Consider the following 26004-nt stretch of genomic DNA (forward strand, 5'->3'; position numbering starts at 1 on the left):
ATGCTGGGGGGTGGGTAGGGCAAAGCAGGGAGGCTTGTGCTTCTATTGCCCGCAGCCTCTGCCCGCCCCGTCTCACGGTCCCCCGTCAGCCCCAATCCTGCTCCGCCATGCGGCCGCCCTGTGCCCTGAGCAGGCTGAGCCAGGAGCCGCGCCCCAGCCCCTGCCCACTGGGGCCAACGGCACACACACCTGCCCCATTGTGACCATCAGTCATGTCTGCAGGGCCTGCCCAGGTGCCCGAGCTGAGAGCCCCAGTGGCACACACACCCGTGGGCTGGGCTGGCCGCCACACCAAACAGGTGCTGTTTTTGCCAGTGTGTGGCCAGAAGCCTCCCGGAAGGTGAGCTGACTTCGGGGTCTCTGGCCGGGAGGCAGCGGCAGGACTCCCTGCTCCCAGTGGGCGCCCTGACCGAGCCAGCTCTGGAAGGCTGCTGTGTGCCAAGCCCCCCGCTGGAGTGTTGCTGATGCCCGACAGGCACGGAGGGTTCGGATCCACGGCCCAGGTGGGCTCAGAAGCCAGTGGCGGCAGGTGGGGTGGCCCGCGCACCGTGGTGGCAGAGCCCCTAAGCACCCCTCAGCCCTGCCCGCACCGTGTAGCCAGGAGCACAGCTCCCCAGGCCCTCGGGGGCCACGGCACCTCCACCGGGCCCTGCAGTCTCTGCAGGCAGGCTCCTGGGGGACGTGCCAAGGACACTGGTCTCGGGTTGCGTTCTTGCCACCACGGGCGGAGCGACATGTTCCGACGCAGGCCGCCAGGCTCTGCTGCTCTGGGGTCCCCGCTGAGCGGGCATCTGGCAGGGCACCAGCTCGGGCTCTGTCCAGGCCCCATGTCTACTGTCCCTGCAGACACTGCGCTTCCTGCAAAGTGGAGGGGCCGGGGGTCAGGCACCCACTGCTCAGTCCATCCCCAAAGCCACAGGGGCCTCTCGCCCCAGAGGAGTGGTGCACGCACACGTTAAGTACACAGGTCTTAATGAAGACGGGGCACATGCTCGGCGGGGTAGTGCCCCGGGTCTGGTGGGAGGGACGGCGCTGCCGCCAAGTGCCCACTTAGCGGCTCCATCGGGCAGGCACCGGTCCAGGTGGGAGAACCCCGTGAGAAGCCCCGAGCCGGCTCTGCCCTGAAGCTGAGACTGTTTAATGTGGTTCCAGCTCATTTAGCGCATTACGCGGGATTTCAAAGAGCCATTAGCACAAGACCATCCCTCAGTCTCTTGTTTCCATCTGAACGGGTTCCAACGTCAGGTCCTCTGCCAGAAAGGTGAGCCCACATGCACACGCACATGCACACACACAGATGAAAGGAACCTGTCACCACCGCTTCCCTGCAGCAAACAGGAGGCCGGGGACCAAGGCCGGCCCACGAGGTCGCTGCCGTGCCCACGCTCACACGCACAGTTCGCTGTGGGGGCCCGAGGGCCCTCCCCACTGCCCACATGGACAAGCCCATCCCACCATCCTGGCAGCAGCTTCCAGGTCTGTGACCCCCACCCAACGGAGCCCAGCCCCTGTGAGGCCCACGGGCCCTGCTCCCTGCACTGGTTGCACAGAAGTCCCCACACCCAGGGCCGGGGGGAGCTGCCCCTAGGCTGGCTCGATGCAGGGGTTCGGCACCTCCGACAGGCCAGTGGCAAGGACCGCAGCAGCCTGGAGAGGGACAGCGCAGTCCCACAGCGTCCCCCCAACTATGACCCCCACCCTCGCCAGGCACCTGGCGTCCCTCAGACAGCCCCCCCCCCCAGCCCCAAGTGCTGAGCTCCCTCCTGAGCGGGGTCCTGATGCCCCGGCCTGGTGGGGGTCCCACGGAGATGCTCAGGCCCCTGCCACCCCGGAGAGGCCCGGCCCCAGGATAGCCTGGGAGGAGGAGCTGAGAACTACAGGAAAGCTGGGCCCGGCAGACACGCTCGTCTGCAGCTAGAGCAGGGTTTCCCTGACCTGTGCGGGGGGCCCCGAGGGCCAGCCCCGCCTGCCCGTGCCACGCGACCCGGCTTCCCGGTGAACCTATGCGGTCTACGCTCCTTTCACGTTCAGCTGCCCACTGTGAACGGATAAACGGAGTCAAAAAGGAAAGTAAGGGTAAAAGACCACCACGTGGATCCCGTGTCCTTAGGCTGGCAGGCTGGCCTCCCCCAGCAGGGCCACCACCCACCCCGCGCACACACTCCCACGGACCTCTGGAGTGCGGTGCTGACCCTGCGCCCGCCACGCCCCCAGCCCGGGACATCTGCCGCTCCTGGTTCAGCCGGGGCTGGGGAAGCCCCGTAGGAGGTGGTGGCGACCTCCAGGGCCCCACCCGCGGAAGCAGGCAAAGCAGGAGCAGAGGAAGAGGGAGAGGGGCAGGCCCATGGCGGGCAGGGGAGGGGGGCGCAGAGAAACTCCGAGGGGAGGGGGCGGGCCCTGTGGGTCAGCTCAGCTGGTGCCAGAGCGGGGGCTCCTGTCGCCGCAGGACCCGAGGAGGTGGAGGTACACACCTGGCAGGCACCAGGGTCCATGAAATGAGCCTGGCTGGGCTGGGCTGTGCCGGGGGGCGGGGGTCGGGGGGCTGACGGGGGGACCCCGACTCCTCAACCCATGGAGGGCACAGCCCGTCCTCAGATCTCCAGTGAGGCAGCTCAGAGGAAAGCACCCGGAGCCGAAGCAAGCCAGTCACAAGTCACCGAACAGGCAGGTGTGCCTCCTCACGGTCCCGGTGAAGAAACAGCGTCCGACGCCGGTCCACAGCCTGTCGCTTCAGAGCCCGGCCAGAGTCGCCCGGCTTCCGATGTCTGCAGAACCGTGTGGCCTCACCCTGCCGGCTTCTCCCCACGGCCCGCGTTCCAGCGGCAGGAAGCGCCGCGCTCCAAGGAGAGGCCAGCCACAGCGCGCTGCTGACTGCGGGGTCCCCTTGGGCAGAGGGCGCAGTGGGCCGAGCACGGGAACAAGGAGCAGCTTTCTGAAGCCACTGGGGCCTCGGGGTAAAGTGGCACTCCAAAGGCTCCTGCCACGGGACACCTCGCTCGGGGCCTCCGCCGCGGGCCCTGGACGCAACCAGCCTTGGGTTTTTGTGGGATTACATAAAATTCAACAAGGAAAAATACAATCCAGACTAGGGGGAAAATATAGAACTTTATTTTTAACACAGTAATTAAACTCCACCACAGAGTAAGGACGTGAGATTCTTTGTTTCCATTTAATAAATACAAGTGAATAAAAACACTTTGTTTGCAAAGAGACTGCCTCTCTTCCTTCTCCAGATTTCACTGAAGCCCCCCTCTACTGCGACCACCCCCACGCCACATCCCCCCACAGACCATTCCTTCCCTCTGGGTGCAGAGGCCTGCAAATATGTCTTGGCTACAATACCTCTCTTCCCTGATGCCCTTCCAAACACAAGTTCGCGTACTGAACGTCAAGTTTAAAACGGTTCCCCTGGGAGATCTGAGGAAGAGTCTGGTTTCCTTACAGAAGCCCAGCATGGACGGAGCCCTTTCCACCCGCACTTGTCAACACAAAGAAAGTACGCGTCAGCTTTCAGCAAGACAGACTCCTGCGTCCGAAGCGGGGGAAAGGATAATGGGAAGTATAACCTACTGTATGTCTTACAGACAGTCCCTTATTTCAAAAATAGAGATTCCTATTTAAATTTAACCTGTCTGAAACAGGCCAAATATCTGATTCTACATGGAACAGATCTGTTATTGCTTATAACGGAGGCCCTGGTACTGTGCTGCTGAGCCGCCCAGGCTGGGGAGCTCCGGGACTACAGCAAAATCACAGACCACAACTAAGTGCCGCTGCCCCCCCCGCCCCACCCCCACCCGCGCACCATGCTGCCTTTGGGCGCCACCCAAGGCTGGGGACAAGGCACCACGCCTCTGTGCGCTGCACTCACAAGGGTGAACGTTCCCTTCTGACACCAAGCTGCAAAAAACAATTCTGTCTCGGTAGCTAATGTTCCTGCTGCGGCCCCACGTACAGAAGCTCAGAGCTCCCAGTGTTTACATGGCTCCGCGTGTTCCTGCCCTAGTGATGATGCTAGTCAACAAGGACACAAATGTAAATCTTGGCAATGACCGGGAAGAAAGTGTCAACCAGCTTTACAACCAGCAGTAAACCTCTTCACGCACCCCGTTTCTCATTAATCCATATTTTTAAAAAGTATTTATTTCCTGAAAGTATCTCTTAAGTGTGATAGTTTGCAATACACAACAAACAAAAAATATGTAATGAGATGATAAGGAAACACGTATGAAGCACTAGAAAGCACGGAAACAAAGGTATGTCCCTGTCCTGGGGCCCACAGAGCCGTCCCGCCCAGCCTCTGCTCTGGCTGTGAGGCCCTGCTTCTTCAAAGGAGCAGTACTGGTTCGAGCCCCCTGGAGTGTGGCACACATGCCCCCCGCCAACCGCAACAGAAGGGCAGCCACTGCGCGGTGTGTGGGCACTCCGGCCGGGAGAGGGGGTGGGGACGGCTCTCACCATCTCCTCGAACCGCCTTGCCAGGCATATGGTAAAACTGCATCTGGCTGTCATCATCCTACATACATCATAATTCCAGAAGAGAAGCCTGCTGGAGCGGGAAAGGTAGGGAAAAACACAGATGCTGTGGTTCTGCAAGCTTGCCTTTTTTGGTACCAGCACAGAGTGTCACTGTCAGTACGCGTTCAGCAGAGAAGCGCCGGCCGCGGCTGGGTGCCCGTGTGTGTGTGTGCACGAGGGCGGGCCTCAGAGCCCCAGGGACTTCTGCGCCAGCTGCCTGGCCACCCTGCAAAACTGCTCCCGGTCATCCCGCCACATCTTGGAAGCATCCACGTTAGCGCCACTCTCATCGTTGGGCTCTGAAAGAGAAGAGAAGGAGACGCCCTCCCTGTGAAAGGGCCTCTGGAAAGCAAAGGCCTGGCGAGGTCTTCCGTTTCACTTAAAACCCCCGTGCGTCTTTCCGAGGCTATGTCCCAGAGACCAACGGGAGACTCTGGAGCCTGTGAAATGCTAGGGAAGGAAGTCAGCTCCCCGAGGACAGACTGAGGGGGGGAGGGCTGAGAGGCAGCGTGAAGTCAGGACACCCGCATGCGGCACGAGGACCCACCCTCGCGACCCCTACCCCCCCGAGCGTCCGGAAGACGTTCTCTCCGGAAACCCTGGGCCACTGTTCCCTCCGGCTGCCCACCCAGCTCCTGCCCGAGGCCAAGGCGAGGTGGATGTCCGGCCCAGGGGCGCACCTGACCGCAGCAGGTGCCCCAGACAGATCAGGACACACGCACACAGAGGCAGCGGGGCCCGCGGGGCAGGGAGCTAGAACACCGGGAAGCGCCGGATCAGAACAGAACAGGCAGCCAAGAGCCAGCGCGGCCGCAAGCAGGACCCTGGCCGTTCCCTTATGGCCCCGCCTCGCTTCCCTCCGCGGCCAGCGCGTCTGTTTCTCCAGCCGAGATAACTTCTTGCCTCCCATCACTCAACGAACCCTTCCTCGGCAGATCCTGTGCGCCCCACACTCGTGCAGGGCCCTGGGTGTGCAGAGGGCGCACCGTCTAGCGCGCCCACAGACCGTGAACGTCCACACGTGCATCGTTTCAAACTCAGAGCTACGAAGTGGGAAGCAGGAGAGCAGGAGAGCAGGAGGCAGGGGACCGGGGTCCCGCAGGCCTCGAGGAGGGTGTGTGCTCAGGGGACCCCTGAGCAGGTCCGACTGCAGAAACCCCAGGGCCCGGGCGGCTCACAGAGCACCAAGGGCTGCAGCCTCTTAAAGCAGGCCAGGCCGGAGGGCACCAAGTGGGGCAGCCGGCCGCGGCCGAGCTGGGGCGGCGGGGGGCGACAGGGGGCTGGAAAAGTAGCTCAGAAGAGAGGGCGTGTACTCCGCGAGAGCAGCACGTACGGGATACACGAAAACCTTTTTTTTTTTTTTTTTTTAAAGCAAGCTCCACACCCAGAGTGGAGCCCAATCCCAGCTCGAACTCACAGCTCTGAGATCAAGACCTGAGATGAGATCAGGAGTCGGACGGCCGACCGCTGCGCCCCCCGGGCGCCCCCACGTTAAAACCTTTCAAGAATCAGCTTGGGACTCTCTCCCCCTCTGGGTCTCCTCGCTCTCTAAAATAAAAATAAAACCTTTTAAGAAAAAAATTTATAGCAAAACCGTGTGTCACGGTATGATCTACAGCTGACACCTGAAGAAGCCGACCCACCGCCACTCACTCGATGCCCTCCCTCAGCGTGTGAACGGAGGCGGGCGCCCCCGCCCTCCAGCACGCACGCGCACGGACGTCCCGGCCTTCGCGGTACCCGGAGGGCCCACTGAGGCCTCCCACAGCACTCCCGGCCCTCCTCCGTTTCTCTCCTTCCTGGTCGTCTAGGTCATTCCTCCCTACGCTCCTTGAGGACCCCCCTCCTTCCCTCGTGCCCTTTCTCGTCCCCTTTGTCCTGCCGCTCACCCACCGTCTTGTCCAGACCTGAGCCCGCAGCCTCACTTCCACAGCTGGCCTCGGCTGAGCAACCGCCAAGAACGGACGCTCCCACGCCAGACTCTTCTCTCAATCCGGCCCCTCTGGGTTCCTGTCCCCAGAGACGGCGGCCCTCCACCCCAGCGCTGAGGTCAGAAGCACAGGAGTCACCGTGCACGTCAGCAAGCCCCAGCCCCCCGGCGCCCCCGCCCTTGTCGCCCCACAGCTGTCCCCGGCCCCCGCCGGAAGGGCTTTCCTCCCCGGCCCCCGCGACACCTGCCCAACAGGCACCCTGCCGCGAGGACAATCTTGCTACGGCACTGCTAACATCCCCGGGAGGCTCAGTCTCCCCTGCCCCCAGCTGAGCTGGAGCCACAACCGGTGCGGGCAGTGCCCCCACGAGGGCCAGAGGCCTCACCCCGAATGCCTCTCCCTCCCCCGTAGCTCGTTACCTCCTACACGTTCTAAACTCATCCCAGACAGCGCCACCGTGGGACCGGGCCCAACGGCCCCTGTGTGTGTCTCCATCAGGATGGATCAGTGACTGGCAACCACTGTGGATTTGGAAAGTCCCCTCAGAAAGCAGGCCTTAAAGTTGGGGTTTAGGACACACCAAGCTTGACACCCCAGGACCCAGCGTCTGCGACACAGCAGGTGCCCCAACAGACACCCATTCCACGAACGCGATGCCTGAGGACTGGAGCGCGGCTCATTTTGGTCAACATACAATAGATAACAACACAAACTTTAAAATTCGTAAGTATGAAAAGCTTGCTTACACTTGGAAAAGCATATACAAATAACTCAACGAAAAAGGAGAAAACAGCGTATGTAGATCACAAACCGAAATGACTTATAAAGGAAAAACTACATGAGGACAGAGAAGCAGCCCCCCGCGCTGTCTGGCTCCCTCCTCCGGGGGCCGGGACGGCCGCCTTACCTGCCAGCATGCTCACCACCGACAGCAGGATCTTCTCCACGCTCTGCACGGGGCTCCACCTCTCAGCACTGCTCTCGTAGCCCATGGGGTCGTCGCCCGGAGCGTGAAGGATGGAAATGCAGACTCTGCCATCAGGGTAGACTGCAGGGGTCAGAACACAGCAGGTGAGCCGAGAGAACGGGGCCGGGCCCCACCGCGGTAAGAAGGTAAGCAGTGCAGACACGGAAAGCCGGCTGTTCACAGGGCTGGAGCAGAGCCCAAGCCCCGAGCGCCACGCTCAGGTCCACACGGCCAGGTGGACCCCTCGCCCCCCGACCGGGCTCTAGGCCCGTCTGGTTGGTCCCAGGCACCCCCAATGGTTCCACCTTCACAGGGATTTTTTCTTTTTTAGTACTATATCTAAAAGCACTAAATAAAGGAAAGGTTACCTGGCAGTGAAATATTTCAGCAAAATAACTCTTATAACTAGGATTACTCACAATAACTTTCCGAGCTGATTTCTGAGATGTTCCTAATTCCACCATGAAATCCTGGAACTGGACTGTGAAAAATCTATATCCACAGCACCAGGATGAAGGCAACCAGGATTACCGAAACACCACGAAGGAAGAAGGTGCCCTGGCTTCTCCTGGGGACTCACTCTAACAAAGACAGGTGATGGTCATCTGTGCCTCTGGAGATCAGCTGTGTCCAATTACGCCACCCCCACCACGCAGCACCAGGAACCAGAAGCCTGCGGTCTGGGTAAAGAGGCGTTTCTACTCGTAATGTGTGACCAATGCTACCGAGGACACTGCAGGCATCTGTCATGTCTCTCTTTCACGCACAGGAGATTCTCGGGTGGTTCAGTGCATACCCAGGATAGACTCAACTAGAAAACTGTAAGGCCGGTAACTTATAATAATAAAAACAACAGACAATTCAGAATAAATTTATGTAAGTCCCCTTGGCTCGTGAGCTCAGAACCCCCGACCACTGAGAAACCTGAGCGGCTCTAAGGGCCTCCCTTTGGTAAATCGTTCCTTGTTCTTCTGACCACCCCTAGCCCAGAGGTCTCTGCTCTGGCCGCCCAGAGCCTGTGCAACCTCCCGCAGAGGGAAAGCGTGTGCGAACCTGCCGTCGACATCAGGATGCCCCTCCGCGGGGCCCTGCACAGGGCCTGGGCGCCCACGGCTCTGGACAGTCTCTGCCATGAGGTTTCCGACTCCAGTGGTACCGCCACACGGTGACCGGGCACACCCAGAAACACAGAGAAGCAGCGGTGTCCCCGCCCCCTCCTCTCTCACGGGGTGCCTCAGTTTCCCACCCCAAGCCTCCCTCTAATCCCTCCCCACCCCCATCCCTCCCTTGTCAATGCCCAGGCTTGGTTCCACACTGCTGGTCCCTCGTTCCCCAGGCCACCACGCTGGCATCCCAGCCCTGCAATCTGTCCTCTACACCACCGCCAGTGACCCTTCAAAGACCACGCTGGCCACGCTACTCCCTCCCTCACTCCGATTCGCTCCGTGGATCTCCACTGCTCCTGGCGCAAATATTCCTTCTTACTGACCGACCTGAACTGGTCTGGCCCCTTTGCTCCCTCCAAGGGGCCTTCACATGTGCTAGACCCTCCTGACCCCCCACAGATCCCTGGGTAACTCCTACTGCTCTCCCTGCAGACGGTGAGCTCAACCACCACCTCCACAGTGCGCCCTCCTTGGCCTCGTGGTGTGACTTGACATTTATCTGTATTTTTCCATCCGTGTCTACCCCTGCCCTCAGACGGGGAGCTCGTGATGGTCGAGGCCCCTACCTTTTATTATCTGTTCACTCCTGTATCCCAGCAAGTCTCAGCACATGTGCTGAATTATTCTTTTAAAGTATTTATGGACTGACCAATTTGGCAAACCTACTAAGTGGTTCTCAAAAATAATTTTTACAAAATAAAAATAACACACATCCACTTACACTAAGGCCAAATTTAAAAGCTACTTGTATTAACTATCTGGACATCAGACTATTGTGGGTATATGATCGAATCATCCGTTGGCGGCCACATTGGTCTCTGACACCACGTCCCAGGTGCTCTTCTCAAGAACGTGCTCATCTTCAATACAACCTCACTGTTTCGTAATTGCTCATAATCCTTTTATTGTTGCATTTTACAGTCAATCCATTTGAAACTGCTGACTTCTTGAATCAACTCTATGCACCACAACATATTTTTAAACTCTGCATGACAGAAAATCCTAAACACATGCCAAAGTCAACAGCAATATGATGGACGCCCATACACACGCACCACCCAACCTCGACCACGGCCACCTCATGGCCAGCCTTCTCGAAAGAAGGAGTGTTTCTGAGCACCTACTGTGCACACAGAATTGCACCAGTGTGAGATAAGAAAAATTCAAAATGGTCTCTCTGAGGAGGGAGCTAACTACCCACATGTAACATCAGCGGGACATGAGAAATTCCAAATGAGGGTTTGGACAGAATGTCCAACGGGCGGGTAATCCTGAGACCCTTCTCAGCGGGGGCAGGGGTCTGGGCAGGCCTCCCCCTTGTGGAGGTGCTCAGACAGGTGCAGGCTAGGGGAGAACTGCGAGGTGGGTTCATTTGTACGCCAAGGGGTATCAAAGGCTCAGAAAGTTCTGTAAATGCTCTCGTGGATTAAATTAGCCTTGAGCTATTTCATATGCAGAAAAGCATAGGAAAAGGAATCCGACTCAAATAAGAAAATATTTCATTTCTACAAAACAGTGTATCTTACTTGCTCTTCTTCTCTACAACTATTAAGATCATGATTTAGTGGCAATCATCATTTATAAAAAGGAACATCATCCTACGGGCACCTGGGTGGATCAGCTGGTTCCTGATCCCAGGGTCCTGGGATGGAGCCCGCAGCGGGCTTCCCTGCTTGGCAGGAAGCCTGCTTCTCCCTCTCCCTCTGCTCCCCCTGCTTGTGCTCTCTTTGTCTTTCTGTCAAATGAATAAATAAATAAAATCTTTAAAAAAATTTTTAAAAAAAGGAACATTATCCTAAATATGATCATTAAAGATACAACATATTTTCTTACTAATTGTCTTATCTATAATCCCCTCTTGTAAAAGGAAGAAATAAAAACCATAGTCATTCAGGAATTCCAACGCCTACTACCAGACACTTTTCCAACTTAAGTCCAATAAATTTATTTAATGATGTCATTTCCCCCTCTTTAAAATACATGTTTATTTTAGAAAAAAGATTTATAAAAACAAAAAATCCCATTATTGACAGAATCACTTTCGACAATTTTGTGCTACATTTCCAGTTATTTATATTTACATGTGAATTTTTTCAAAAAAAATTGTAACAAGCATGATTAAACATAACCTGCTTTTCTCATCGAATCCAGAACTATCATTCTATATTATCAAATATTACTGTAGATCATGTAAAATATCTATATCAAACTGTAATATACGGTCTAGTGCAGCTCAGCTGACTGATTCTCTGGGGCCGAAAGCCTAGACCGCTCTGACCGGGCCCCACTGTTAGCAACCCCACGGGGCCAGGGGCTGGCGTCGCCCTCCGCACACAGCCATGCTCGCGTCCTCTGGCCGACCCGCCGGAGGTCAGACGGCGTCCGGCGTCAGGTCCACATTCTCCTTCATCTACGCTGCAGTCGTTCAACTGATGTCAACACCACCACGGCTAAGTGGCTGCAGATCAGCACCCAGGGAACACCCTCTGAGCTCTACAAGGCCGACAGCACCTGTCCTATACCCACACGATCCCACACCTCGCTGTCGGAACCACACCCCACAGCACTTACTGTTGGGATGAAACATCTCGCAGGTAAATCTCATCTTTGGGGGACTTAATGGGTAATCCAATGGGAAGCTCAGGATGGCAGGAAAGACCCCAAACTCAAAGCAGGTATCTTCTGGGCCCCTAGGAGACAAAGTACAGCGACGTTCAAGTGGGTTTTTCAGTGTCCACCACACTGTTGTAAGCAGCTAGGAAATTTCTACTGCTCTACAAACGCACACAAAAAGATTATGTAAATAATAATGATAAACTGGTACTTGTTCTGAATGGGAAAGTAATGTCTCAGGGTCCCACTGCAATCTGGTTTAAAGCACAAACACCGAATTTCAGGCACAGCGTTTGCATTAATGAAGGTACTCAGGGGCAGCACAGCCAACCCAGAATATGGGATCCGAGGAAAGAACTAATAGCAACATCATAAGACCCAAGGGATTCTGTTTTCTGTATGCAGGCTGTAATTTCACTCGAAGATAAAGATACACATTAGGCACACATTACAGCACCATTGTATTAAATGAGGGTTAAGAGTTGTTATTTCAAAGGCTATTTTAAATTTTTTAAATGTGCCTAAGAAATGATTCGGTAACCTCAGAGAAACAGATAAGGAGCACACACATGACCACCGGCTCCGTGGAGGAGGGCCAGGCGTGCACATGCGCATCAGAGCCGAGCCCGCAGGCTCACCTGAGGCCCCGTCCCGAGGCAGCCGCCTGTCTGCCTGGGCTTCGGTCCTCCTCACACGGGACACACGGGGAGGGGCAGAAACGGACTAAACCACCTCTAAGTCCTGTCAAACTTGAACACTACACGTGTAAATTAACACTACCCTGACCCACGTGTGAGACACGAAGGCAGCAGACAGGAAGAGCCCCCAGCTCAAGAGAGAAAGACCCCTCCCTTACAGATGAGCCGTTCCCTACGTAAGTCTTTGGAAAACGACAGACACCAAGACAGCGGCAGCCACGACCCATGTCCACATGAGCAGAGTCGTCCCTCGGGGAGGTCCTGGCCTCGCTAAGCAGGACGTGTTCTAGCAGCTCTACAAACACATCTGAGACCCAGGCCGCTGCAGGAGCCGCTCAGCACGGCAGACGTGCCACCGTCCAAGATGAAAACCAGATAAGGCAGAGGAAAAAGAGAGCTGAAATAGATTTATTCCAAGACAGCCCTCATTTTTAAAAAATCATTTTTTCAAAGTACAAATTTGTTTCAAATCAATAAATTACTTTGATTCAGCAAAATAATATAAACTTGCAAAAAGTATAAACCATGTTTATCGCCATAATTAAAGAAAAAAGACAAAAAACTCAAAAGGAAACCGAGCAGAGGGCTTTCCCGTCACTTGGTGAAGCCGCTCAGGGCTTTCCATGGTGCCCTGCAGCGGATGCCACCAGGATCGCATCCCGGGAGAAAGGGGGCCGCAGTAAAAGAGTCAAAACGAGAACAAGGGGAAAAGTGTTTTGGAGAGCGCTTTTTTTTTTTTTTTTTTTTCTATTTAAGAGACCGACCTTGATTTTGAAAACTGTGCCCTTGCTACTCTGGGGGGAAACCACAGTGAATAGCTACTTTGTGTTGGAGGGGTGAGCGTCCCAACAGCACCCAGAGCCTTGGCAGGAAACCAGGACAGGGAAAGCCACATGAAGAGGGACAAGTGCCGAGCAGGGCGTCCGTCCCACAGAGGGGGCCGCAGACGGCACAGAGAGCCAGCACCATCGCCACCCCCAGCGGGCTGCCGGGCGAGGCAGTCCAAGGCCTGCTCTGCGCTTCCCCAGTGGCCGTCCTGGAAGCCTCTTCCTCTACGCACAGACCCAGCACAGACCAGAATGAGAGATTTATGATCATCCCACGCCTCTTCCAGCAGAAGAGCTCCCGGCAGATGCTAAGTGCCACCCCGCTAGTTGTCCACTGGCCCCCTGATGAAGGGTGTCTGCAAGTACCGCTTCCCCACCACTGTTAGCCAAGCGGGGAAGGCCAACGATTACAGGGCGCAGCGAGGTGCTACGGCGGTCTGGTTACAGGAGTGAGGGGTACAGCGTGGTTCCAACTGCCCACTCGGAAGGCTGGGCAAACACGGGCCTCTGAAAGCAACACTGTCGTATGTCAGGAATGCTTGCCAATGCCTCCGAATTTCTGGCACGTCAGAGTTAGAAGAGAAAAAAAAAGTCTGGGTAGTGTTTTGGAATGAGCCAAATGGTATTTGCTCAACACTCTGATAACAGTTCTTTGTTTCTCATAATAGAGCTTTCTTTCACATTAAAAAAAAAAAAAAAAAAATCCACCGGGTCGTCCGTAGCCTCAGAAAAGCATGATCAAACATTTCCTGAAGTGCTCCCACATCTTAAATATCAAAGCTGTTTTCAAATGCCCTAGTTCGCTACTGGTTTGAAACGAGGGTTTCCTTCTCCTCCAGGATGCCCTGCTGCACAGGACAAGCACGCAGGGGCCCCACGTGTGCCTGCTGACTCTGGAAAATGCTATCGTGTCAACTCCTGAACCGAGACCGAGAAAGATAATCAGTGTTATTTTTGGACGAACTTTGGTGCCACACTCCAGACCGCCTCACTTCTCTCTCACTAAAAGGCCTCATCTCAAAAATCCTCAGGTAAAATAAAGTAAGACAGGAAACAAATTTATCTAAAACAAACAGAAATTCTTCAAAGCCAGCAAATTACTGTCCATCGATTCATTAAAATAACGGTCTACAACATTTCAGAGCTCTGAGGTAAGCACCCTCACTCTCTAAGACAAGTATCTGAGGGAAACGTCACAACCACGCTCTACTCTGTACAGAAAACCACATTTTAAGCCGCTCACTCTGGCTGGCTGACGGCAGGTGAACGACAGGCTGAGCAGATACTGAGAGGACAGCACCCACCGTCTGAAGCTGGCCACCGATAGGCCACGCTCTCCCTTCGAGAAGGTACACTGCCTAGCTCATCCTGTGCGCAGAGCTGCAGGACGACTGCAATCATGCACCACCAAAGACACTCGCCCACTTGCAGAGTCCCTGAAACCTGGAGAAATGCTCGTTTAGTCTTTCAACACTAAATTCAAGTGAGAAACTGTTCTTCCTTGCTTCTCCCTTCTAAAACTGCGTCTACATAACAGAAGAAGCCTCCAGGCCTGCATACCGGAGGCCGCAGGGAGACCACAGTGCTTACTGTGCACCCTGGGTGTGTCTGCGTGGGAGTGAGCCATCTGCCCGCCAGGCCTGTTCCCGCCCGCAGCCTGCATGTCACTCCGGCTGCAAGTCTGTCACAGCACATGGACAAAATGTCTCAAACATACACACGACAAGGTTTTAAGTCATGGAGACTGTAAACCATTCATTAGTAATTTCCAACTTGAACTGCATTGCTAAGGGAGAATGATGTCTCCAAAGTCAAGACCACCTGCAGCAGAAAAGAGACAGCCTCCACTTGCAGGCCCTGGCACGGGCGTCCCTTCCCTCCCGCAATCGCTGCTCCACAGTTGAGTGCCCCAGCTCACCCACGGAGGTGGCTGCCCACACAGCCCCCCGTGCTGGGCTGCCCTGGAAGGCTGAGCGTGTCAGCTCTACCATGAGCTCCTGGCCTTCAATCCCTCCAGCCGCTGGGCTTCACCCCATGCCAGGACGGAAGGAGCACCAGCAGCTACCTGAGGGCCCAGGCTGCTCTCCGGGCAGCAGGAACCCACAGCCTGGCAGGAGAGGCAGCAGGGGCTCCAGGGTGCTGGGACTGAGGGGAGCACCCAGGGCAAGGAGCAGGTGTGCTCACAGGACAGAGACAGCCCCAGGGCAAGTGTCTCTGGGGGTGGACCCGGACAGCTGTCTGTTGCATTTTTCTTCCTTTGTTGTGCTCTGTGCACCCTGATCGTCCTACGGTACAGAACCAAGGCCGAGAAACATGGGAGGAGGCGGGCAGGCCCTCCGTTTCGGGACAGCATTGGCAGTAGCAAACACAGGTTTTCTTCCATATAATTTTCTCAGATTGAATCTGTCTAGAAGGAGGCTGCAGGCATACTCTAATGTGGGGATTTCTGTGATATAGATATCTCTGAGAACTTTAAATCAAATGTATTTGACCCATATTTAACATGTACTAAATAAGTCTATCATTCCAAGAACTTCATAGTCAGTTCTGACAAACAACTTTTTTACAACATAAACTGACTTTAACTAGAAAATCATGTGTTGGAAAATATTCAAATACAGGAGATACATAAACTGAAACCAAAATTCTTCCCTGCCCGCCCCCTCCAGAATCGCCTTCCCAAGGCTGACACAGGGAAGCCTCGTTACTCTCCAAGCTCGTCTCTATGCTCATAAACTCACACACCTTCATCCACAAAACTGGCTTTTTTCAAATTAAAAATGGATCATGGCACTGCTGACAGGAATTTGAACAGACCTACCGAGTGGAGAGACAGGCCATGTGCCCACGTGAGAGCCCTCCAGACTGGAGGGCGGCAACAGTCCTCAAACTGACCGGAGACTGCACACCATCCCCGTGGAAACTCCCGCTGGCTTTTCTGCAGACACTGGCACGCTGATCCTAAAATTCAGATGGAAATGCAGGGACCCAGGAAGGGGCAAAACAATCTTGAGAAAGGAGAACAAAACGAGAGGACTCATGCTTTCCAATTCCAAAACTTCCTCTAAAGCTGCAGGAACCAAGACTGCGTGTGTGGAGGGGGACAGGCCCAGATCAAGAGAACCTAATTCAGAGCCAGACAGAAACCCCTACGCGTGTGGTCCGTTGATTTTTGACAAAGCTGCCAAGGCAACTGGACAACCCCCTGTCAATGAATGCAGCTGGACCCCTACACCAAACGCCATATCCAAAATTAACCCAAAATGGATAAAAAATGCAAAAGGTTAAGTGTAAGAGCTACAAATATAAAACATAAAAGAAAGCCTTTGTAACCTTGGGTTGGCATGACACCAAAAGCATGATCCATAAAAGAAAAAAACTGCTAAACTGCACCTCATCAAAATGAAAAACCTTTGAGCTTTAAAAGAGTCCATTTAGAAAATGAAAAAGGAAAAGCCAGAGATTGCAAGAAAGCATCTGAAAATCACATATCTGATAAAGGACTTGTATCCAAAATATATAAAGAACTCTTATGACTCAATAAGACAATCCAATTAAAAAATGGGCAAAAGTTCTGAAGTTCACCAAAGATACATGGATGGCTAACAAGCCCATAAAAAGACACTCAACACCATTAGTCATTAGGAAAACTCAAATCAAGTCCACAATGAGATGCCACCGCACACCCACAGGGCAGCTGTGATCACACACCAAGTGTGGGCGAGGGGGTGGGGAAATGAGACCTCTCATCTGAGCTGGCGGGAAGGTAGATGGTAAGCTACTGGGGAAAGCAGTGTGACAGTTTAAGACACTCAACATGAATTTACTCCGCGTAAAAGCAACTCCAGTCCTACGGATCCAGCAATACGCAGAAATGCAACGACGACACAGACCCACACAGACTCTGTGCACCGTGTGTCTTAACAGCCCAGCGCCCCTCCCGCGGTGGGCCCGTCGCGCAGTGGTGAGCGCATAAGGCAGGGGCAGCCCATCCCCCCAGGGGACCCGGTTCAGTGCAAAGAGGAAGGCGTGACACACACAGCAAGTGAAGGAATCACAAATGCATTCTGAGGAGTGAAAGAAGCCAGACACACAAGATTGGCAATTTTATAATTCCATTTGCAGGAAAAGTCCAGAAAAGGCAAATCTATAGAGTCAAAAAGTGGAAGAGAGGCTGCCTCAGGCTGAGGGTGGGAATGTGGACTGACAAGAGGCACCAAGACCTTTTTGGAAATGTTGTAAAAGTGCTGTGGGGATGGCTTCAAAACTCCATGAATTTATTAAAACCTCTGACTTATACACTTAACACAGATGAAACTTGTTTCTCAGCCTCAGCACTGACTCCCAAGCCCAAAAGGCTTGGCTGGGCTGCTGTAAGGGACTGTCCAGGCCATGAGGTGGTCAGCAGCCTCCCCCCGGATGCTGGGAGTTGGAGCACCCCTGGCTCCCCAGCTGTAACAACAAGAAATGTCTCCAGACACCACCCGGGAGCGGGGGGGTAGCAACAAAATCATCCCGGTGACAACACTGATCTAGGCCCACCATTCCCTAGTTGGCTTCTTCCACTCAGTGACACACTGGATACCTTTCTACACCAGCACACAGCTCCCACCTGAACTGTTTCCGTGTTGTGTGCCATCCAACGCTGGACAGCACGTGTGTTGCACATGTGTTCCACGCATTACCTTGGACAATCGTGTTTCCATTCTTTAATTATTGCAGTGAGCGTTGCAGGAAACCTCCTCGCACAGGGCCGCGGACCAAGCCCCAGGCCGCGGCTGCTGGGCCAGGGAGCCCACAGCACCGATGAGGACAAAGCCATCTTAGTGCCACAGGCTTCTGTCAGGACACACACCATGGACAAGAGACACGCCAGACGGTCTTCTGCAAACGAGCAGGCCTGGCGTAGAGGGTAGCTGCCGCGACCCTGACCTCTGCACCTAGCCCCCTAGGCCGAGCACAGACAGAGGAGCACCACCTGGGGGTCCTCACACCCACGGCTGTGACATGTGGGGGGAGCCAGCGAAGGGTCCCCAACCACTTGGAGGGAGTGGGAGGTCCTTCTCATTTTACCAGAGCCTCTGGTCTGGAGGGGCCAGTGGCTAGGCTGTGGCTCAGGCAGGCAGGTCACTCACACCAGCTGCACCAAGAACACTGGGGAAGGACAGAACACGGCAGCGAGATCCCAGAGGCCTTCACACCTTTCCTAGCCACAGAGGACAAACAGCCGGCCTGCACCACGGGCTCCTCCAGTCCTCACTGAAGGCTCCACCCGAGGAGCACATCCACCAGGGGCAGTCAAGGACCTCGGACAGCCCAGGGCAACAAGGTCGCACAGGCCAGAGACTCTGGACCTGGGAGAGGCAGAACGTGATGCCACCTGTCTAAAAAGACGATGGGCCTCTTTGTTTTGATCCAGACAAGGGAAGAGTGGCCGGCCCGAGAGCACGAAGCCATGCCAGCCGCCCAACCCTTGAGCCCCACATCTCGTCTGACAGGAAACCCCAGCCCTCTTCCTGGCCACAAGCTCAAACTCCACCATATGCTCAGCCGACAGCCAGCAGAGTTACCTTCTACCATTTTTTTTTTAAACTATTTTCTTAAGGTTTTATTTGAGTCTCTACACCCTCGTAGGGCTTGAGCTCACAACCCCAAGACAGAGCCAGCCAGGCGCCCCAGAGCTGCCTTCTACTTTTCATCAGAGAAGAGGCTGCGGCAACTTTGTTCTTTCATATTCTCCTGCTGTGCTTTAATTCGCTGCGCTCCCATCGTACACCCTCCACCTCGTTCTCTCAGGGGGCATCAGGGGTCACCTATGACACATACACCTGTACCCGTAGTACCTGCGGCTTGAGCACCTGGAAAGCTGTTTTCCTCGCTGCACAGCCGAGGAGAGACGGAGGCCCTGGGGGTGAGCAGAGCCACCAACCCGGAGGCACCCTGCCTCCCAGAAAATGGGGCAAAAGCATGGTTTCAGAAACACCGGGGCACGGGAAAAACTCTGGAGACAATCAAAGAATAAAAAGAGAGAAAAGAAAACCTATCACTAAAGAGTGAAACTCAGCCAGCTGTCCGCCAAAATAGCAGCGTGAGACCAATCAAAGGGAGGACAGTTAATTCCTTAAGAGATGTTTTAAGTACATTTGTAAACGGCCTCTTGTTTGTAAAAGGGTCTGGAACAGGACCAAGACCCACAGGCTCACCAAATCCTGAAGCAGGGGAATTCCATACTAATGCAAAAGCCTTATTCAAATGTAAAAGTGCTGAAGAAACCTGAAAAAGCTCTCATTACTTTAAGTTGAGGCATAACCGGTATCCGAAGTTCTGTGTTCCAGGAGCACAGCATAAGGAGTCACTATCCGGAGACACTACAGACCCGTCACCACAGTCAATCTGGTGAACATCCATCACCGTACAAAGTTACAAACTCTTTCTTCTTGTGATGAGAGCTTGTAAGACTCACTTCCTGAGGACTTTCAAATACCTACCACAATGTCACCGACCCTGGTCGCCATGCTGTCCCTTACACCTCCGGGACAGATTTACCTGGTAACTGCAGGTTTGTACCTTTTCATCCTCCGCCCATTTCACCACCACCGCCCCCACCCCCAGCACCTCTGGCACCAATCTGTTCTCTGTAGAAGTATGGGGGTTTTTGGTTTTTTAGATTCTACCTGTAAGTGAGATCGTATAGTATTTATCTTTCTCTGACTTATTTCATTTAGCATAATATCCTCAAGGTCCATCCACGTTTTCAGAAATGGCAAGATTTCACTCTTTTTTATGGGTACTACCTGTGTGTGTGTATGTGTGTGTGTACGTGTGTGTACATGTGTGTACGTGTGTGTGTACGTGTGTGTACACATCCCGTCTGTTTTATCCATTCATCCATTGCTGGAGAGCAACTCAGGCTGCTTCCTGTTGTAAATGATGCTGCGAGTGAACGCGGGCGTGCAGACAACTTTTTGAATCAGTGTTTTTGTTTTCTTTGGGTAAACACCCAGTAGTGCAATTGCTGGGTCGTAGGGCAGCTCTATTTTTAACCTTTTGAGGACCCTCCACAATGTCTTCCAGACTGGCTGCCCCAGCTCGCATTCCCACCAGCAGTGTGGGAGGGTTCCCCTTGCTCCGCATCCCCCCCAGCATCTGTGGTTTCTTGTCTTTCTGTGTGACATCCATTCTGACTGGTGTGAGGGGAGGTTTCACTGTGGGTCTGATGCGCACTCCCCCGATGATGAGTGATGGTGAGCACCTTTCCATGTACCTGTTGGCCACCTGGATGTCTTCTTTAGAAAAGTGTCTGTCCAGATCCTCTGCCCATTGTTTAATCAGACTATTTATTTTTTGCTGTTGAGTTGTGTGAGTGCCTTATATATACTGGACATATCAGATATGGAATTGCAAATATTTTCTCCCGTCCCAGAGGTGGCCTTTTCACTCTGTCAATGGTTTCCTGCGCTAAGCGGGAGCTTTTCAGTCTGACGTCCTACTTGTTGATTTCTGCTTTTGTTGCCTTGGCATCTGATTGCTACTGTGTTTTCAAAATATTGGTTTAATTTTATAGTGTTTATCTAAAATTAGTAATAGTTACCCTAACAGGTTTAGTTACCCCAACACTTTTTTAGAAACCCTACTGGAGGGCTCACATGTCTGCTGATGGGCACAAGCCAATATCCTGCAAGCTAGAAGGCTTGCCGGGGGCCCACTAACCTCCGCACTAAGCCTCCCAATACCCCGTGTACCGCCCCCCCACCAGGCTTGCTCCCACGTGCCTGCATTAACACAGAGACAATGCACAGGATACAGTAAATGGAAAAAGAGGGTTACGAATCAAGTTCATGTGATATAATCTCCTGTTTCCTTAAAAATAAAAGGACCTACGGCTGACACAGTGGACAATGCCATGTTCCATTAGACATAGGACACTGCTGAGCAGGAGACTCACCATCCCACTGTAATTGCTTTAGGGGACAAAAGACACAATAGCTGATGAGACAGAAATACAAGTTGTTGGGGCGCCTGGGTGGCTCAGTCGTTGAGCGTCTGCCCTCGGCTCAGGTCATGGTCCCAGGGTCCTGGGATCGAGCCCCGCATCGGGCTCCCTGCTCGGCGGGAGGCCTGCTTCTCCCTCTCCCACACCACCTGCTTTGTTCCCTCTCTCACTGTGTCTCTCTCTGTCAAATAAATAAAATCTTTAAAAAAAAAAAAGAAAGAAAGAAATACAAATTGCAAAGACATCCTCACGCCAGAAACATTTAAACGCAGGAAAAACAATGGACATCACAGGCCCAAGGAATTAGAATATTACAAGTTATCAGATGTTACCCATGCTGTATTTTCTCTGGATGGTGTTAATTGATGATTTTTAAAATGTTTTGCTTACCAAAAAACCCTCCCTTTCTCATCAATTTCCATGTATTAATCTAAGCTCCACGGACAACATTTATCAGCAATCTGTTTGTAAAGCATGAAAAACTAATGTGACGTTGGCCCTGGGCAGACTCACAAGGTGAGATGACGTCTGAAGTGCACGCGTGCCCCCGCCCCTCCCACGGAGCACTTCTCAACCCAACGAAGTCCAACCCCAACACTTGCCGACTGACTGAACCGTCTCATTTTACTAGTAAGAAAACGGAGAGACTGAGGGTCAGTCTCAACCTGCCTAAATTTTACTTAACCACATTTTGTTGAAAACACAGCAAGTCTAAGAATGGCCAAAAACTGTACGTGTAAAGAGGGAGGAAGGCAAACAAAGGGCCTGGGTCACAGGGCTGTAGAACACTCTAGAATCAGGGATCCTGGGCATCTGGGTGGCTCAGTCGGTTAAGCAGCTGCCTTCGGCTCAGGTCATGGTCCCAGGGTCCTGGGATCAAGTCCCGTGTCGGGCTCCCTGCTCAGTGGGGAGCCTGCTTCTCCCTCTCCCTCTGCCTGCTGCTCACCCTGCTTGTGCTCTCTCTCTCTTTATCTTTCTCTCTGTGTCAAATAAATAAATAAAATCTTTCAAAAAAAAAAAAGAATCGGGGGTCCATTTGTGACCCTTTCTAAGCAACATCACTAAGTGAAATAGGAAATCCACTCATGATCTTTCTACAACAGGGCCAGGAACCACACTGCTGGCCTCAGAACTAAGCCATGTCCTGGGGTCAGGGACGATGGAACTCCAGATGAGGTGCACGGGGAAAGAGCAGCAGAAGACAAGCTCCATGGGGACGAGAGGAAAGGGGAAGTGCAGGTACGAGGGGCCATTCCTCCCTCAAAGCTGTGGGCTCTTAGGGACTTCCTGAAGTCAAAACCACCGACACTGTCTGAGGCTAACCCAGCACAGCCACACAACATTCAAAACTTATTACTGTGGGGCACCTGGGGGGCTCAGTTGGTGAAGCGTCTGCCTCCGGCTCAGGTCATGATCCCGGGGTCCTGGGACGGAGCCCCACATTGGGCTCCCTGCTCAGTGGGGAGTCTGCTTCTCCCTCTCCCTGCCCCTCCCCTTGCTTCTGCTCTCTGTCAAATAAATAAAATCTTTAAAAAAAAAAGAAAAAACCCTTATAATTGTAGAACTCTAGAGATATAAAATCAACTAAACCTTTTACTGGTTCTAAGGAAACATTTCATTTCTCAGGACACACACCCGTGCTCTTCTCTGGCCTCAGACTAGCAGACTAGAAAAGAGCTAAATTCAAGAGATGCACAAACCCTTTTTCCTAACGGTCATTTCTAAGCACAGCCCTACTGCTAAATGGATTCAAAGGAATAATGTCCAAGAAAGTCTTGAAAACTAGAAACACATATAACTAACTTACATGATCAGCGCCTCCCACTCAAAAAAGTTCTCTTCATTCATGGGGCCTGCAGGAAAAAAAAAAATTTCCACAATTAACTTTGAAGGCAACGTTGGCAGTTAGAAGCAGATTATAAAGAGGTTAACTTTAGTGCCTTACCTGCCACAATTCCTTCCGGAGGATTCAGTGTTAATTCTATAAAATGAAAAAGTAAAACCATTATGAAACAGAATGCACATTGGTTGGTATTTTAACAAAACAACTTTTAAAAGTACATAAGAATAAAAATTGTAGAGTTATATGTATTAACTGATTAAAATTCTGTTTGTCCAAAGTGGATGCCTAGTTGTTATATTTCCGACAAAGACTACATAAACAGCTCTTTATATCAGCAAAAGGTAGAATTTTAGAGCTATAAACCCTCTCATTTTACAAATGAAAAGACAAAAGGGGTTAATTATCTTTTGAAAATACTCCTGCTAGTTATTTTGATTAAATTTTATAAATCAAGCATAGTATATTATTTTCCAATGGAATGGTATTTCCCGTGACTTTGAGAGGCGGCACAAGCTTTTCTGAACGTGACAAACTAGAGACTGAGCCGGCGCTCGTGAAGCAGGACAGGGAGCACGGACAGGCTAGTGGTCGGCCCCCCCGTGCCACTCTACCAAATCTGTGAGCCCCTGCATGAGGATTCATGGTGTCAGACCTGAGCACTCAGTGAAAACAAGTAGACAGCAGTGGTTTGCAGCAATTTGCAAAGGTCAGTAGCTGTTGATGAGGCCCAGCCCTGCCACTAAGAAATGCCATTTCAAGTCCCGGCCTCCACATCTTTAATAGGCAAAGCACCAAAATGAAACCAAACCCGCACACAAATTTGCAAAGGTAAAGAGCCCAAGGTTAAAACAATCATGGGCAGGAAGGAGGGCCACCGGGAGTAAGGACTAAGGCCACAGATACACCTCCTACTGGGCCCAAGTGCCAAACACATCACTGGTCTACTAAGAACCACACAAACAGAAGATAAACTGACCCAAAAACTGGTTCCTTGAAGGGACATAAAATTAACAAATCCTTGCCAAATAAAAGGCTCAGAAAAGTGGAAGTCAAAACAGTCATTACTCACAGGTGCTATGCGTACATACGTATAAAGTCCAAAAGAAGTAAGACGCATTATTAGAAAGATTGCAAGCATCGCTGATTACGAGGTCCATACATATAACCAAACTGCGTTTCTATGTACAAGTAAGCTAGAAAAATCTTACAGAGATAGCAATTACAATGGGAAACATGCAGAAGTACGTTTTTAAAAGATGCGCAGATCTGTAACGTGCCAGAACCATCACAAGTTTAAAGACCTTGATAAATGGAGATCAGAGCAAGTTCACGGGTTGAGCCCTCAGCATTAGGAAGTTCTCAGCCCTCCTCAAACTCAGTCTACGGATTCCATGCAACTGCAGCCAACATGTCAACAGGCTTCTTCTCTGAATGCGACAAGACAATTCTAAAAGATACATGAAATGCAAACAACCGCGCACAGCCGAGACACTCTTTAAGAAGAGTAAGTTGAGAAGTCCATCAAAGGGCATCAAGACTTACTACGAAGCCCGGGCGAGGCAGGGGGACGCCAGTGTCCCGGAGAGGCAGAGGATGCCAGCACAAAGGGAATTGGACCAAGGGAACCAAACAGAGAGTGCCCAGAAACAGACGCGTGCAAACACAGCTGGAGCCCTGAACAACACGGGGCCACTCCTCCTCATGCCCTTAGTAATCTTCCCTCTCCAGCTGACTGTCTTGGAAGAACACAGTGCGCATGCCTGCAACATACAAGCTACGTGTTGACTATGTACATGGTCCTTAAGGCTGCTGGACAACAGGAGGCTATTCGTTGTTCAGTTTCTGGGGAGTCAAAAGTTACACATATACTTTCAACTGTATAGGCATCAGTACCCCCAAACTCAACAGAGGTTAAAAGGGCAGTCTTTTCCACAAATGATGCTAATATTTAAGCAAAAAAATAAAGTTTCTCCCCCCACACTACCAAAAAAAAAAAAAAAAGATCAAAATCAAAATATATAAGACAAAGGAGAAAAGGGGCATGTGAAATAACAGAAAATCTCCGTACTGGTCTCTGACCCCAGGGCTGACACAGTGCTCCTGGGGCCCTCCTCATTGCCTACGTCCAAGAGCACTCAGAGCATCTTCTGTCCTAATGAGGTGACATGGGGGGGCTCCTGGGTGGGGCTGGTCCTCAGAAAGAGCAGCGGTGACTAGAAGCTCGGAACTTTCAGGCCACCCTGCCCCTCCCCCCAGTTCTCCAGGGAGGGGGAGGGGCTGGGAATGGAGTCAATGAGCCATCGCAGGCCTCTGCGAGGAACCCCTGTAAATCCCAACAGGACGGGGTCCAGAGAGCAACCAGCCAGGTGCACATGTCGGGGTGCTGGGAGAGGGGTGCACCCACAGAGGGCACAGAAATTCTATCCCTGCCCACATACCTTACCCTACACATTTCTTCCATCTGGTGGCTCATCTGTACCCTTCATCACATCCTTTTATGATAAACCAATAAACATGAGCAAACTGCTTCCCTGAGTTCTACGAGCCACTCTAGGAAGTTAATCGACCCTGAGGAGGGGGTTGTGGGAACCTCCAATTTAGAGCCCATGAATCAGAAGCACAGGTGACCAGCTGGACCTTCAAAGGCACCTGAAGGGCGGGCAGAGAAAGAGCGGTCTTGTGGGACTGAGTCCCTGACCTGTGGGGTCTGACGCTGTCTCCAGGTAGATGGTGTCGGAACTGAGTGCAACTGCAGAACACCCCCCCCACACAGGCCTGGTGTCAGAGTGCTGAGGGAGGGGCAACCGTGCCAGAGCAAAGGAGATACCCGGGGCGTACGTTTTCTAAACACGGCAGAAGATGCGAACAGACCATCACCAAAGGAGCCGTGGATGGCAAAGAAGCACTTTACAGCTGCTCCACACCGTGAGCCTTGGGGAGGTGAACATTAAAACCACAAAAAGATATGGCTACACATCTTCGTTAGTAGAAAGATTTTTACTTAGAACAGAACAGCTCAAATTAAAAAGACAGGCGATACCAAGTGTTGGCAAGTTTACCAACTGAATCTCTCGTGCATTACCGGTCAAGATGCAGAATGATCTGGTTACCCGTTCCTAATAAAAACAGTTTAACCCTGTGCTTACTTGAGACCCAGCAATTCCACCGGTGGATGTCTACCCAAGAGAAATGAACTCACGTCCCCGGACTCAGATGTGCGTGTTCACAGCAACTGCTTTCACAGCAGCCCCCATGGAAACGGCCAGATGTGCAACCGCGGGTGCGTGAGCACGGCGCAGTCTCTCGTACAATGGAGAAGCACGGAGCAACAGAAAGGAGCACACTAGTGCCACGGACACCACCATGGACGACTCTCACGGACCTGTGCTAAGTGAGACAAGTCTGGCGCACTGTGTGATTCAATGTCCATGGCATTCTCAACAAATTA

General features: G+C 52.6%; 1 protein-coding gene across 2 annotated transcripts; it reads right to left on the bottom strand.

Annotated features, from left to right (window-relative positions):
- Nucleotides 1–3086: 3086 nt before the first annotated feature.
- On the bottom strand, nucleotides 3087–22700 carry UBE2G2 (ubiquitin conjugating enzyme E2 G2). 2 transcript variants are annotated; one of them, XM_025863501.2, is made up of 6 exons: nucleotides 22659–22700; nucleotides 22521–22566; nucleotides 15542–15681; nucleotides 11154–11272; nucleotides 7357–7497; nucleotides 3087–4817 (listed from the first exon to the last, which is right to left on the bottom strand). In XM_025863501.2, the coding sequence occupies exons 3-6, from the start codon at nucleotides 15559–15561 to the stop codon at nucleotides 4705–4707; spliced, it is 393 nt and encodes a 130-aa protein (XP_025719286.1). In that variant the 5' UTR covers nucleotides 15562–15681; nucleotides 22521–22566; nucleotides 22659–22700; the 3' UTR covers nucleotides 3087–4704. The 2 variants fall into 2 exon arrangements, with proteins under 2 accessions (XP_025719286.1, XP_025719285.1); XM_025863500.2 differs by lacking the exon at nucleotides 15542–15681 and having other exon boundaries at nucleotides 22659–22694.
- Between the last annotated feature and the right edge of the window lie 3304 nt (nucleotides 22701–26004).

Source organism: Callorhinus ursinus, unplaced genomic scaffold (genome assembly GCF_003265705.2).
Source record: "Callorhinus ursinus isolate GAN/ISIS: 27379988/994484 unplaced genomic scaffold, GSC_fseal_2.0 scaffold98, whole genome shotgun sequence".
In the NCBI taxonomy this organism is placed as follows: Eukaryota; Metazoa; Chordata; class Mammalia; order Carnivora; family Otariidae; genus Callorhinus; species Callorhinus ursinus.